The sequence below is a fragment of the Salvia hispanica genome, chromosome 6 (assembly GCF_029641045.1).
Source record: "Salvia hispanica isolate PSC_SH4W2 chromosome 6, Shi_PSC_v1, whole genome shotgun sequence".
Taxonomy (NCBI): domain Eukaryota; kingdom Viridiplantae; phylum Streptophyta; class Magnoliopsida; order Lamiales; family Lamiaceae; genus Salvia; species Salvia hispanica.
The window spans coordinates 42,503,538-42,519,195 of NC_142697.1; the positions used below are offsets into that span (position 1 = coordinate 42,503,538).

General features: G+C 33.9%; 1 protein-coding gene and 1 pseudogene across 6 annotated transcripts; both read right to left on the reverse strand.

The window, feature by feature from the left end:
• Window positions 1-222: 222 nt before the first annotated feature.
• On the reverse strand, window positions 223-1,548 carry LOC125203180 (uncharacterized). Of its 5 annotated transcripts, none has more exons than XM_048101487.2 (3): window positions 1,363-1,519; window positions 1,176-1,239; window positions 223-932 (listed from the first exon to the last, which is right to left on the reverse strand). In XM_048101487.2, exon 3 carries the CDS (start codon window positions 923-925, stop codon window positions 368-370), a length of 558 nt encoding a protein of 185 aa, XP_047957444.1. In that variant the 5' UTR covers window positions 926-932; window positions 1,176-1,239; window positions 1,363-1,519; the 3' UTR covers window positions 223-367. The 5 variants fall into 5 exon arrangements, 4 of the variants coding, with proteins under 4 accessions (XP_047957444.1, XP_047957441.1, XP_047957445.1 ...); XM_048101484.2 differs by having other exon boundaries at window positions 223-937; XM_048101488.2 differs by having other exon boundaries at window positions 1,385-1,500.
• Window positions 1,549-7,467: 5,919 nt separating this feature from the next.
• On the reverse strand, window positions 7,468-10,205 carry LOC125208429 (alpha-dioxygenase PIOX-like; annotated as a pseudogene). The gene is made up of 7 exons (XR_016132613.1): window positions 10,146-10,205; window positions 9,736-9,875; window positions 9,445-9,654; window positions 9,231-9,376; window positions 8,885-9,112; window positions 8,435-8,637; window positions 7,468-8,148 (listed from the first exon to the last, which is right to left on the reverse strand). The product of XR_016132613.1 is annotated as an alpha-dioxygenase PIOX-like (transcript).
• Window positions 10,206-15,658: the final 5,453 nt, after the last annotated feature.

Consider the following 15,658-nt stretch of genomic DNA (forward strand, 5'->3'; position numbering starts at 1 on the left):
TAGATGGTTCCATTTCAACAGGGAAGGAGAAGATCAACTCAACAAAATAGATAAAGACCAAGAGAAGTAAAGGTTTAGATGACAAAACAATTTAATAATGGTTAGTTTCTAAGGTAACTAATCCCCATAAATCACCAAAAACATCAGTAAATCAGATATTGAAATAATGAATTTGAAGAATGGAGAAGACATCCATTTCATGCAGACAAAACTCTCAAAAGATATCCATAACATTGAGATAGTTCTTGATTGATGAGACAATATGTTACAACACAATGTTCACATAACTGCAGTTCAACTTATAAGGGCCATCCTTCTACGACATGTAAATGTAAAACCTAATTCAACAGCAGCAGAAGAGACAGCCTCAAATCTCACTGATATGATGCGTACCCAGAGTGAAAGAGAAGAGTTCACGGACGGGTGAGTACTCAACCAACGAAACCTCCACCGCATATCCACTGACCGGCATCTTCAGATCACGCAGGACAGTAAAAGCCTCAGCCATACGAGTCTTTGGGACTTCCTCAGCCACGGAACAGTAAGGTATCCATGTATCCGGGCGCTGCTCATCTCCAACTTCAACACCTTCTTTCTTCATTGCATCACACAATTGGGAGTGAAATTGGAGGAGAGACAGAGACGGGGTTGGGCCGAGAAACAAGACATTGTTGTCGCTGGGGAAGCTCCCGATTGAGGAGAAGGACACAGCCAAAGGCTCTTGCTTTGCAGCAAAGTTTCTCAACACATTCTCTAGCTTAGCAATGTCAACAAAAGGGCTTGTGAACAAAGTAATGTGGGGCCTGGATTCAATCTCAATCAACTGAGTGCTGATCTGCCTCCGAGCCAATACATTCCATGCTTTCAAGACCTGATTCTCGAGGGCGGGATCAAAGTAAAGTTCAATAGCATACCCTTGCGACATTGGCTCTCTAAACTATCATTCAGGAAAAAACACAAACACATGGTGTGAATGAATCAACAGTTCAAAAAAAAACAAAACCAACAACAAAAAACCCCCAAAAACGTCTAACAAATATAATCAGCAAATGAATTAAGATCTAATGATTAAAGCATCAACAAAAACAACCCGAATAATCACATACTCAAACATGAAACGAAATTGAGCTGAATTTAGTACCAAAACTACTAAAAAGCATCGAATTAAAACATACCCAACTGAAATTCGGGATAGCTGAAGTAGTAAAGCTCCGCGAAGACAGCTAATTGAAGAAATTCCTGCAAAAGAGAAAATGCTTAATAAAAGACAAAAAATGCCCAAATTTTGAAACGGGTAAATGAAGATGCCGAGGGAATAAAGAGTTCAATAAAAAAAAAGGGTTCTTCACAAGAAAAGTATACTAATTTCTTTGCAGGGATAAACCAAGATTCAAGAAACTTCTTTCACAATTGCTTCAACTGACTTGAGTCACCAGAGTTTGGTTTGACTGCAAATTTCGATTTCTTGCGCGAGCAAAGCGTAGTTGAAATTAAAATTTAATTATATTTCATTTTTGTTGTTTATATGATTAAACAATTGGGAAGAGAAATAAAGGGAATATATCAAAATACCATACAAAATAAATCGATAATCAAATGTCTAAATTTTGAAATTAATTTCCCGTTTTCTTGAAAAGGATAGGAATTAATTATTTGACATTTCACAAATACATTGATCATCCCATCTCAATTGTTATTGAATGTACCATCCAAAATCAATGCGGTTTAGTCTAAGACTCTAATTTATTTATTATTGATGTGGATCTGTTTCCATGAAAATAGTTGGTAATTTTTACAGCATGAATAATTGATGAGGAATTGTAATCAAAATACATACATAAAATAAACAGAGATAACTAAATATCCCGTCAAGTGATGCTTAAGAAAGATGATTAATAGTACCACTAATTTTATAATAGAGTGATTATACGTAGGTGTGAGAATTCGGTCGGTTCGGTTCCGACCGAACTGATTAGTCGGTTAACCGACTCTCATTTTTTCCGAAATTCAGAACCGAAACTAAATCCTTTGTCGGTTCGATTTCTCAAAAAATCGATCGGTTCAGTCTTCGGTTCCAACTAAGAAACCAAACTCAAGTGCAACATAATACCTTAAAGGCTATGTTTGGTTGACGAGAAAGGAAAATGATTCCTGGGAAAATGAATCCAGGAAATATGATTCTTAATAACTTTACTTTCCAGTATTTGGAAAATATCAAGATTTTATATTTTATATTTGATTTAAACACCAAACTAAAAATATGGAGTAGTACTTATGGAGTATTTTTTATTTATGAAAAAAATAATAATATAAATTTTTTAATAAATTATTAATTACAAATGATAATAATTATATTATTATATTTATTATTACGATGGATAGTTTAAATGTGATCATCCGCCATAATATATAATAATATAATTGTCCTACTAGTTACATGAAGTATTATAATCATAAATGATTATAATAATAAATATGATTATTATTATTATAATTATAATATTTATGCTAATTATAATTAAATAAAATTTATAATTTACATTTTACTACGATTTTATTGATTATTTATTAATTTATAAAATAATAGTCATAAGTATTTATTATTATATCATTTATAATATAATTGTATTTTAATTATTTAATAAATTATTAATTAGTATTATGATAATAACAATTATATATGAATATTATAATAATATAATTATAATTATGATAAATTAAATTATAGTTATTTATTATACTGAAATTTAGTATGATTTATATTTTTAAATTATTTTTAAAATATTGTACTCCCTCCGTTCCATAGTAATGGAGGCAAAAATTTTCGGCACGGAGACTAAGAAAAATTGTGTTAGGTGAGTTAAGTAAAGAGAGAATAAAGTGAAAAATGAAAAAGGTAGAGAGATGAAGATAGAAAAAAGTAAGAGAGAGTAAAGTAGGTATGGAAAAATGTGTTGACTTTTACTTAAAAGGGAAATGACTCTATTACTATGGAACAGACGGAAATGAAAAAACGCCCCTATTACTATGGAACGGAGGGAGTATTTAATAATAATAATAATAATAATAATAATAATAATAATAATAATAATAATAATAATAATAATAATAATAATAATAATAATAATAATAATATATTGCATCAAATATGTAAGAATACCTAAGAAAAGTTAGGATTCTGAATCCGGGAAAGTTGTACTAACTTTCCTTGTTCCGGGATTCTAATTACTTTCGCAGACAGAATCCTGACAGCCAAACATGACATAAGGAATAAGTCGTGAAATCAAACGGACAAAAACCATGATTCCATTCCATCATCAAAAACCAAAATTCCAACAAAGTTTACAAAACTAAGTCCAAAACCAATATAAACCAACATCATTCATCAACTAATTTTTACTTTTCTAAAACAATAATAATAAAACTAAAATAAATATATATAAAATAAATATTTAGAAAATAACAGTTATTCGGTTCTCGATTAGAACCGGAACCGAAATTAGCTTAAACTTAATAACCGAAACCGAATCTTAACCTTATTTTTTTGGTTCTCGATTAACCAAAAATCGAAAAAATAAAATTCGGTTCTCGATTAACCAAGAACCGAGAACCATTTCCCCGTACCTAATTATACATGTATACTAGTATACTGAAATAATGAATGAATTGTTAGGGAGAATTTTAATATTGAACAAAACGGATAATCTGAAAGTCGTGAAGATATCACTTTCAGATCAAATCAATTTCGGTGGTTCTACCAAAATATTTGATCGGATAAAATTCAGAAGATTACAGAACTATAATATGTTGATATTCGAGAGTGTCTAGAACCAGAAGAATCGATCAGAATTTGAAGAAGACGAACCAGTGCACCTGCTGATGAAACAGTGCATCTGTTGGGAAAATAACTGAAAATAACTAATTTTCAAAAGGTTTTCCGAAATTGCAAATTAGTCCTTGAAGCTACCTGTGTTTCTTGGTTGAGACAGTACAAGTGTGGTGTGTGTGTGCAGTGTTGCGATGTTCAAATAAGGCAGGTTCCCCAGATCCAGCAAGTCCACTAGATCACTTGGTCTAGGAACTCGCAGGTTGCGTGGAATCCCGGTCGTCGGACACACAAGTACTTCCCCGCTTCAAAAACCCTCAACCACTTTACTAAACCTAGTATAGGGAAGTAGTGATCGATCCCACAGAGAAGGATGCGTAAGAATCGTAATCAAGGATTTGGGAGTATTTTTGGTGTTGGCTGCTGCCACGCATTTTCTTGGGTTGAGGAAAAATTAAAATTAACTTGACTTGGGAATATTAGAAAGACACTTAACCTAACAGCTAGACCTAGGAAATAATTCTACGATGGGACCACCTCTAAGAAAAAGCAGAGTACGACTGGAAAGTGGCAGAATAACTAACTCTAGTACTAACTGACAGTGACATCGTCTTCTACAACCAAATTCGCATAAAACTTCTTGAGAAAAACACATGAGCAAATAAAAAACAGAGCTACTAACTTGGAATCAAATCTATGCATAAATCACGAAGAATTTACAGATCTGCATACTTAGACGAAGGGAAATAGAAAACAAAGGAAATAAAACAAGTCTATCCACTACTGTTCTTTCACACGCCAAAACCAACTTTAGACGCTAAATCCACTCCGGATCCAAGCGTCCGACACGGACTCCAAACAGAAGAAATTCTCCATCACGTCAGATTTACAAATTTAAGCTCCGAACACTCAATCAACCACAGATCTGTCACCCAATTCCACATCAAACACCTCAATAACGAAATAAACAGAGATCGACATAGCAATTTAAGAATTACGCTAACAGTAGAGAGATCTAAGCAAAAGTAACTTGAAATTAAAAGCTAAACTCAGATCCATGAGCGATAAACAGTTAAACATAATCAACATCAAAGTCGACTCCCAAAAGTGAAGTTCGACGGTGAAAACTAGCAAAAACAGCTGAAATTAAAACAAATGTATCTTCGCCCTCACTGGGACGGTGTTACCAAACTTGAGATCTCTAGAAAGTGCCCCCCTATTACGATTATCCCCCAGAATGTTTCCCAAGTGTGTGTAAAATGTATGAGCTAAGAAGAGTGAAAACTATATCCATTACGCTGCATGCTCCTCTCTATTTATAGGCGCTTTAGTGGGTCCAGCGAGGTATTGATAATGACTTTGTTGCCCTCAGCTGTAGACTCCCCCGTCACGCCAATTTTCCTTGTAAGACCTGCTCATTTCGTCCTTTTCTTTCGCTAGACCATCTCCTTCCTTACTTCCTTGATCTAGCGATTTTCTTCACACACCTGGCTTAGGAAACGTGTTAGACCCAGCAATTTATAACATTTTTTGCACATTACCGATGCATGAAATTAGCCTTATCAGTCCTCTCCCCCTTGGACCCCGCTATCCGGGGGCGCTGCCCCTAGACCCCGTTCATCTAACATCATAATGAATTCAAATAAACGTGCATTCCGTACCTCCAGACTTATATGATGTCTCATTACGACAATATTGATCAATCAAGTTAATCTAATTACGCTGAAATATCCAACATGAATAAATAAAATGATACACTCCTACTTGCCTACTTGGTTCAAATGTTCAATCATTAAGCGGCCTCTTAACATATTAAAGACTTGAATCGCACAAAAAGGTGATAAATGATGAAAACAAATTAAAGGCGAATCATGATGTCCTACTTGAGGCAATCAAGTTGTACTCACGTCTTTTAAAAGTGGCAAAACTCATCATTTGCTCGGACCCACGTTAGCAATATTATGCAACTTGATTAGCTATAATCAGTATATACATTTAGGAAAATTATCAAAATGGATCTCGATACAAAATTCAAATCAAATCAAATCCTAATGATGACATTTGACAATTTAATTAATAATTAAATATAAATACGGAAGATTATTATAAAGCAATTTTAAATCATATCATAAAATTTGAATTTGAGATCGTGTTATAAAAATTAGGGATGCTTAAACGGTTCTCCGGTTCTCGGTTAACCGAAATCGGAACCGGAACCGACCGGTTAATTGAGGAACCGGAACCGGAAAATCCGGTTCCGGTTCCAGTACCGGTTCCAACTTTTTAAATAACATCGGTTCCGGTTCGGAACCGGAACCGACCGGTTCCTAACCGGGAACCTGATTATAATTCAATTTTATTTTTTTATAATTTAATATACTAAAAAATCTAATTTATTGAATTAATTTTGAATTAAAGTAAAATAGTTTGAAACATTGAGTGATTTTTAGATTTAAATGTTTAATCTGTGATACTTTAAATCTACAATTATTTCCCTAATCCATTTTTTATGAACTAACTACAATGAGTAGAACATCATAAGTTTGTTTTTAGTTTTCAAAATAACTTATACAAATACAATATCATTTCATATGATATATTTATTACAAATTTATGTAACAATTCATTTAACATACGATTTTAACATATTTGTGAATAATTTATTAAGTGTTCTGGTATAAACCAAATAGTCACAACAATATCAATTAGTATTGGAAATTCCAATGAATACTGTGTTTAGCCAAAAAAGGGAAAATGAAATTCAATTTTAAAACTCATTTTTTTAAAAAAAATTGCTAAAGTTTAGAACTCCTATTTTTGTATTAGTAAAAAATTGCTAACATAAACTAGTCCGACCCGACCTACTACACTTGGCATCACTCTTATCCATATATGAATATTATTGTATTGTTGGTTTGTATTTTGTGTATTTATTTTAATTTTTAGGTATTATTTGTTATAATTCTAGATGTTGGATTATTATTTTTTTAGTATTGAACTATTTAAAATTATAAATAAATTCGGATTAAAATTACACATCGGTTCCGGTTCGGAACCGGAATCGACCGGTTCTTAACCGGCCGGTTCCAAACCGGAACCGATCGGTTCCGGTTCCGGTTCCGGTTCTTGAATTTATGAAAATTTAAAACCGGTTAACCGGTCAACCGGTCCGGTTAGAACCGAAACCGGCCGAATAAGCAGGCCTAATAAAAATAACTTTCATATATTTGGTTCTGCATGCATTTTTGTACTAAGAATGAATTTTGCATTAGATCAAAACCCATTTACTGACGAATTTACAAGTTAAAAAGGTTATGATAGAATTGATCCAATTGCTAAAAACTGACGAATCGATAAAATTTAAAAATTAGAATAAATTAGATAAATTATTAAAAATTGGATTCTTTAATTAAACACACTTGTCTGTTCTTTATGCAATTAATATTAATTATTATACAGTTGTGGAAATTCACGGCCATTAGAATTTTAGAAGTTGTATACAACCCAAAAATAAGAAAAGACTTGTCGATCAAATTAGGTAGATCGAAGTCTTGATTTTTTGGGTGCCTTTGCTTGTACGATTATAAGAATGAATTCTTACACGAAACTAGAAAACTTAATTATGCAATTTAGTAAGACTATCCAAAGCATACAATTTTCACAATCTCATTATTTCTTCTTCCTCCTTTGCGTCAATCTTTAATTTCTCAAACACTGCTTAAAATAACATTTCAATTATATTACAAAGATACACACAAACGACATTAACGAAATACAATATCTCTAGACATGAGATATATATCTGTACATTACACAATGAAATCCAATTTCGTAACAAACGAAAATAATGTGTTCAACTTGGGAGGCGGAGATAGAGTGGCACAGGATTGCTCGGCTCGGGAGAGGCGTCCACACAGTGAAAGCGCTGGTGGAGTTGATCCACTTAGTGCTCATCTCTGGATCATGTCGATCCAAAACATCTTTCAAACTCTCTGTAGTGTTCACCCATTCCAACCCTTTCTTCGTGTACGTTTCCTCGTTGAAATCACTCGTGAAGAACCTGTCCGCCTCCAGCCTCCTCGTCGCCATCATTAAGAAGACGAAGAAAGCTGTCTCGCTTATAGCGAATCCCTTGATCTTCTTTTCAGCCAAGAGGCCGACCAGAAGGTCGACCTCCTCCAAGTCATCGTTGTACACTTGGCGTAGGGTTTCAATTGCCTCTTCGTCGTCGGTTAGATCTTCCCATTTTGTGATGGGAATCATTAGAAGGCCGCGTCTGAAATCGTTGTATCTTGCAACACTCCTCTCTCTATCCCTGTAAACTGCATGACAGGAGCGGACGCAAAAATAAACATTAGTAAGGGTTATTTCTATATTTATTTCAAATATAATCATATGGAATTCAATAAAAAAAAATTAAAAACAAGTTTCATAGGGGCTTAAGCCCTTTGAGCTCCCTAATTGTTTCTGGCCATGATGCATGTCAAACGGTCGTTAATATCATGAACTTAGAGTACTTTTAGCTAGATTTCTGACTAAGCTTTAAAGTTTATATTTTAGCAAACAATATTGAAGTTTACAGGATAAAACAAAATTACATGGACTTACTTTCGAGAGCAGGGAGGTCGACCGGGTCAGGGCGGTCGGTGCCATCGACATTATGGGCGATAAGGCTCCTGAGGAAAATGGGATAGTTCCAGAGCTCGAATGCACCGCATGCTTGGTGGCCCATCGAAACAATTTGCTTTCTCAACCCTATTCTTGATAGATTCTCTGTTCCTTTCTTGCCAATCAGCTCCACCATATCAATTCTGTCATTTCATCCAAACATAATTTATACTTATTTGAATTTACGGATAGAATTCCATAAATTTCTATTCTAGGAAGAGTGACCCATGAAACTTCTTAAATAGTCCTTTCAGTTCTCTATTTACATTTACACCAATATGAGTTTAATGTGGTTATTTTTATTTCATTTAACAACACTACCTCAAACTCTTCAAGTTAGTTATATTTTACATACAGTTGACACAAGAGAGGGGGAGAGGTAATACATACTCAGTGTCAAGAGGGGGAGATTTGTTAGGACCAGGAGAGGCATTGATGTTTCTGAGGCGAAGTTTGTCGGGAAGAAGAGGATGCATGCGATAAACGCTAACGAATTCCTCAGTTAAGGAGTATGGTACGCCGTGATCCACAGGATTACTCGAACCAACTATACCACTTAGTAACGGAACACCAACATGTCCAAATCTATCTCTGAAATTCTTGCCCAACAATCCGTACCTATATGTTGTAATCATGACAACATAGTATTTAGTCTGATATCTAATCATAAAAACCTACGAAGAAGACTGCGGCCAAAAACAAACAATATCATACTAATAATGTGCTCGCAGTTTACCAATTGGTTCTCATTCCAGCACGCATTGTGTCAGTTTTGAGAAGCTCTACAGTCCAATCAATGGTGTGAACTTTGGCAATGACGGCTGACGTCACGAGCCTTGCGTGGCGGTACAGCTCCTCGTCTCCCAAATTAGGGTATTCCTTCTGCAAAAACACATATGCACCATCAAGCATAAGTCTTGAAAATATGTACGTGTCCGTGCGGTACGAACCATGAGTGAATCGCAAACAGAGTTGTGTTCTTTGACAAAGAGGGCTTGCAATGCGGAGAGACCCGCCCACACGTTGCGGACGTCTCCAGATAAAACGGTGCCGTTTGGATTGACAGGAAGAAGGCCGTCTGCGATATCTTCAGCTTCCCATTTTCGAAACTCCTCACTTTCTTCGTCTCTTTCTCACTGCCATATATCGCACTTCCATCCCTTCACCATATAATCAACAATTAATCAACGTAAACTATTCAAACGTGAAATGTTTTGAATCAATCGACTTCTTCTTCTTACCACCAAGGCGTGCGTCGGTTCAAGAAGCCGGTCTCGATTCCGTTGTCGCCGTCGTTGATTTGGATGCCTTTAGATTCATAAAACTTGAACGATTTGAACGGGCATTGATTCGCAACTTCGTCGCCCGCTTTCAATTCAATCTAATGGTATATATATTAATAACTTAATTTGAGATTTGATAAAGGGAAAATTGCAAAAAAAAAATACTCCTAGTACATTAAGTCTAAGAATAGTCGATTATGTAATATTTTTGACAAATTTCTAGATTGTTTCATAGCCAGAAAATCCGACATGTAGGTGTCTTCCTTTTTTGATAGTCAAACTAATGACACAAAGAATATTTTTAAAAGTTACGGGATTAACTAGAAATTAACCAAATTTAATGATTCTTTCTATATTTTTTTTTATACCCGGTGATCAAGATTTTCGAGATGATCAATCCAATCGTGGACCATAAACTGAATCCAAGATGCAGCTATCATGTTGAATTGTTTGCCGGTGTCGATTAACTCTCTGCGTGCTAGTAGCTTTGTTGCCACCACCATTGGATCTGGTCTTGTTAGCTGCACACACCAAACATTTTCAACTTTTTTTGAGCAAAATATACTTTTTTCAGTCTTATGCTAAATACAGATCTATATAGTAAATTAAATTACCATGGCATCCGTTCTCTACCAATAGTTTTGGTAGAGTTGACGGCACTAATTTTAGTGTAAAATTGATAAAATAGAAAAGATACAGAAAAAAGTGGCATATTACAATAAAAACTTGAAGATTGGTTAAATTAATTTCGATGGTTTATCCGTGAAGTCGAAAAGTCTAGGGTTTTTAATGAAATTGGAGCAAAATGATTCAATAAGATACTAAACACCAACGCTTAACTCACATTATTATACGTAATTAATGCTACCTTATTCTTTTGTTCAAAGGGAAGAATATTCCTGCCAAAGAAGGATCCCGAGCTCCCGGCAGCTACATCGTCCGGATCGTTGAATTCTCCGTCCGCTGTTCTAAAAGGAACAACGGACGGATCGAACGTGGGTTGCACCGCGTGTTTGGGGCCGACGTCAGCAGGTTGTAGTTTTCGTGAAGACGTCGTCGGAGAGCTAGGTATAGCAACCCTAGAAAAACCGGAAGCCTATGCCATGGAACTCCCGATGTATCGACACGATGAACAATCTGCAAATCTCATTTAAAGAAAGTATAGATATTTACTTTAAGTGATATGATAGATCGATAAAACATGGCAATGAGCGTGTGAATGATTGTATTGTAAGTTTTATGTCTCACATATGTGACATGTGATAGAATCCTAAATAGAATTGGATATTTAATATAATACATTAACTTGGTATACGACACATTTTTCCCTAATTAATTATTGTTATTGGGACGTTTCCTAATCATGTGATTAATTAGTCAATTAATGGTAATTCACAATATGATTCCTATGACTAACAAGGAAATTGAGGTTATATATAATTGTATATGGCCGATTGTTAGTTGACTAATATATAGTCACTGATTTGGGAATAATATATTTCCTATCATATATTAAGGAAAGGAATATATAAGTAAGGAATAATGTTTGTGATTTACGTGAGACTTGAGAATCAAGTTTATGATTATGAATAAATTATTTTGGGCCTCTTTGATGGAAAGGGCTTTTAGGGTTTGATAATTAGGGTTTGTCCTCTCTCTGCCTATAAATACAAGTGTGGTGATCCCATCAAAACACACACATTAAGAGAACACATAAACGAGGGAAAGAGAGAGAAACAAATCCTTGGAGTTGGAGTTGCGCTACTACACCAAAGAAAGTCCGAGGAAGTTCTCCGTCTTCCCCAATCGCTTCCGCTATGGATCATAAAGGTAAGTTTTCGATCCATTATGTTTATGGTTTTACGTGAAATACATGATGTTCGAAGATCTTGCTTTATTTATATTCAATTATGTATTCTTGAATATATGATGATAAAATTATGTCCAACATGTGGTATCAGAGCATGGTTGAGAACTCATGTATTTTCGTATTATTGAAAAACCATAATTTTTGTTTTTTCAATTTGAATAAACTATTGATGAATTGAGAATTATGTATTCTTGTATATTTGGTTTCGGTAATTAAATCTCTTTCGACATTTAATGGATTATGATTTCAAATAAAGTTGATTCCTTTCATGTATTACGTGTTTAATGAATTCGCATGACTAATCTAATAACTATATTTTGATTGACTGTCTCAATGAAATAATTGTTTCCACATGAACCGAGAGAAAACATATGATGGAATCGGTAATTTAGTTTATTTAATTTTGTTCGCATATGTATGTGAATTGTACTGTTTAATTAGTGTATCAATTAAAGATTGCTTATTTTGTATGATTATATGTGAAAAATATATATGGTGAATTCACGTGTGTTTGTATATATAACACATTATGCATATCGTTTATTTTAACTTGATGAATTGAGATTTTAATTAAATGTTTTATGATTATGAATCTATCGAGACGGTGGAATGAATGATTACATAATTCAATTCTCATTTTAACATGTATTTTGATTATATTATGTTTATTTTGCAATCACCAAAGTGAGGCAAAATAAGAAGAGTCTATAATCAAACTCATATTAAAATTTGTTTAAGCAATTAATCTCTATACATTCTTGATTATATTATGTTTATTTTACAATCACCAAAGTGAGGTAAAATAATAGTTTATAATCAAATTAAGTGAAAATCTGCTTAAGCAATTAATCGCTATACATTCTTGATTATATTATATTTATTTTGCAATCACCAAAGTGAGGTAAAATGAGAAGAGTTTATAATCAAGTTAATATGAAAATCTATGTATGCAATTAATCATCATGCTTGTTGTGGCTATTCATTATCTAAATAGTTTGTTTGTTATAAGGTCTAGATTCCCAAAGGAAATAGTCTTTGTGACATAATAAACACTAATGGAGTTAATAATTTAAATTGGTGTCGATTACCCAAAGGTAACGCCAATTTATTATTACTCAATTATTGAACTAAGATGTGGATATTAAAAGCATGATTTTTGTTATTGTATGAAGACTACCCAAAGGAGTTTTCATAATTGCCTCATGATATGGGTTTTCAAATAAATGTTCGTGTTACTATTCAAAGCTTTTATATGTGAGCATTCAAATCTTAATTGCTCCTATAATGTAAAAACATATATTTTTTGCTACTAGTATGTTTACCTCAAACATTCCCCAATTTATTGGAACTAACTTCTTTGAATGGAAAGAGAAACTTAAGTTCACTCTTGAAGTAATGGACTTGGACCTAACACTGTTGAATGATAAACCAATTATTTTATGATCAAAGTAGTTGGCTGATTACCCATAATGCTAGGGAAAAATCTAACAGGACTAAGTTTACAGTTGACATTGCAAAAGAATATTTGCAGAATGTTGAAGATCGCTTCACAACTGCATATAAAGTCTATTGCAGGAAAACTTATGAAGGATCTCATGAGCACGCAATATAATGGTTCTCGGACTATGTACGAGCATGTGATGGACATAATAATATCTCTTCTGAGCTGAAGTTAGGATTATAAGTGAATGAGAATTTCCTTGTCCAATTGACCCTAATTTCCTTACCTCCTCAATCTGGACCATTCCAAATTGATTCACTATAAAAGATTAGTGGACTCTTAAAGAATTGGGAAACGTATTGGTCTAGGAGGAGCATAAGATGAAGAAGTATGGAATGAGTGCATCTCATGCTCACACTGCTACTGAAGGAGCATCTAAAGGATAATATTCATTCGAATTTATCATTCTTATGGCATAAAGGAACTGGATCATATTTCTAGTGAAAGAATTGAGAGGCTTATAAAGGATAATATTCATTCGAATCTATACTTTACAAGCATTACAGTTTGTGTGGATTGTATTAAATGAACAAACCAAACACAATACTAAAAATGCCACAAGAAGCAATGAGCTCCTTAAATTATATATACAAATATTTGCGAACCTTTGATGTCTCGACTTTTGGTGGATAAAAATATTTTATCACCTTTATTGACGATTTTTTTCGCGTTATGGATTTATTTATTGCAAGAAAAATCTCAGGCACAGTTGAACATTTTATGACTGAGGTTGAAAGGCAATTAAATAGAAAGGTGAAAATTATTCGATCTAGAGGTGGTGAATTTTATGGTCGTACCACTAAAATAAGTCAATTACATGGACCTTTTGTCAAATACTTAGAAAAGCATGGCATTTATACTTAATATACTATACCAAGTATGCCTCAGCAGAATGATGTTGCTAAGAGACGAAACCGAATTCTCATGGGAATGATTAGAAGAATGTTAATTCTACCTTACCTATATCGTTGTGAATTTATGCTCTTAGAACCGCTATTTATGTATTAAACCGGGTTTCTAGTAAGGTTGTACCAAAGACTCTCTTATGAACTTTGGACAGGTAGAAAACTCAGTTTGCAGCACCTTCATGTTTGGGGCTGTCCAACGGAAACTAGAGTATACTCTTCGCAAGAAATGAAATTGGATTTTAGGCAGTTAGTTGTTACTTTATGAGTTACCAGAAAAATCCAAAGGGTATAGGTTTTATTGTCCTAATGATAGCATGAGAATTGTGGAAACTGGAAATATATGATTCTTTGAGAATGGTGAGATCAGTGGGAGTTTTAACACTCATAATGCGGTCATTAATGAAATAAGGGTATAACCTTCTTCCCTCATTTCCTAAAGAATTAAGTGTGCCAAATATTGTTGAACAACCTAACAATATTTGAATGACCAACCACTTAATGATGATGCCAAAGTCATTGAACATGGGTGTGGAAGAAGCATCTACAGAAGTGCCATTTCTGATGACTATGTGGCATATCTCCAAGAATCCGAATGTGATATATGAATACGTAATGATCCAGTTTCATATTCACTAGCCATTAAGTGTAATAATTCTAATAAATGGATTGATGCATGATAGAAGAGTTAAAATCTATGGATTATAATAAAGTATGGGACCTTGTCGAATAACCTAATAACAAAAGTGTATTGGGTGTAAATGGGTCATCAAGAACAAATTCGACATAGATGGTTTAGTCAAACGATTTAAAGCCAGACTTATTTCCAAAGGTTATACTCAGAAAGATAACGTTGATTATAAAGAGACTTTCTCTAATGTATCAAAGAAGGACTCACTTAGAATCATTTTGGCACTTGTAGCCCATATTGACTTGGAGCTGCATCAAATGGATGTGAAAATAGCTTTTCTAATTGATGATTTGTAAGAAGAAGTTTACATGAAACAACCTGAAGACTTCATTAAGAAATGGAATGAAAATTTAGTCTGCAAACTTAAGACATCAATTTATGGACTGAAACATGCTTCTCGACAATGGTATTTTAAACCATGACACTATTACTGCTTTTGGTTTTAAAGAGAACACCGTTGATCGGTGCATATACCTCAAGGTTAGTGGGAGCAAGTTCATATTTTTGATTTTGTATGTTGATGATATATTGCTTGCTAGTAGTGACATTGGATTACTACATGACACTAAAATTATCTCTCTAAAAATTTCATCATAAAAGATATGTGTGAGACATCCTACGTCATGGGGATAGAAATATCTCATGACCAATCATGTGGACTTTTGGATTGTCTCATAAAAGCTACATAGATCGAATCTTTTAGAGAGATATGGCATGAGTGCATGTTCTCCAAGTGTTGTTCCAATTCATAAAAGTGACGAATTCAGTTTGGATCAATGTCCAAAAACTGAATTAGAACGTAAAGAGATGGATAATATTCCTTATGCATCTAACGTGGGAAGTTTGATGTATGCTCAAGTCTGTACTAGACCAGACATCAACTTTGCAGTTGGAATGCTAGGCCGTTACCAAAG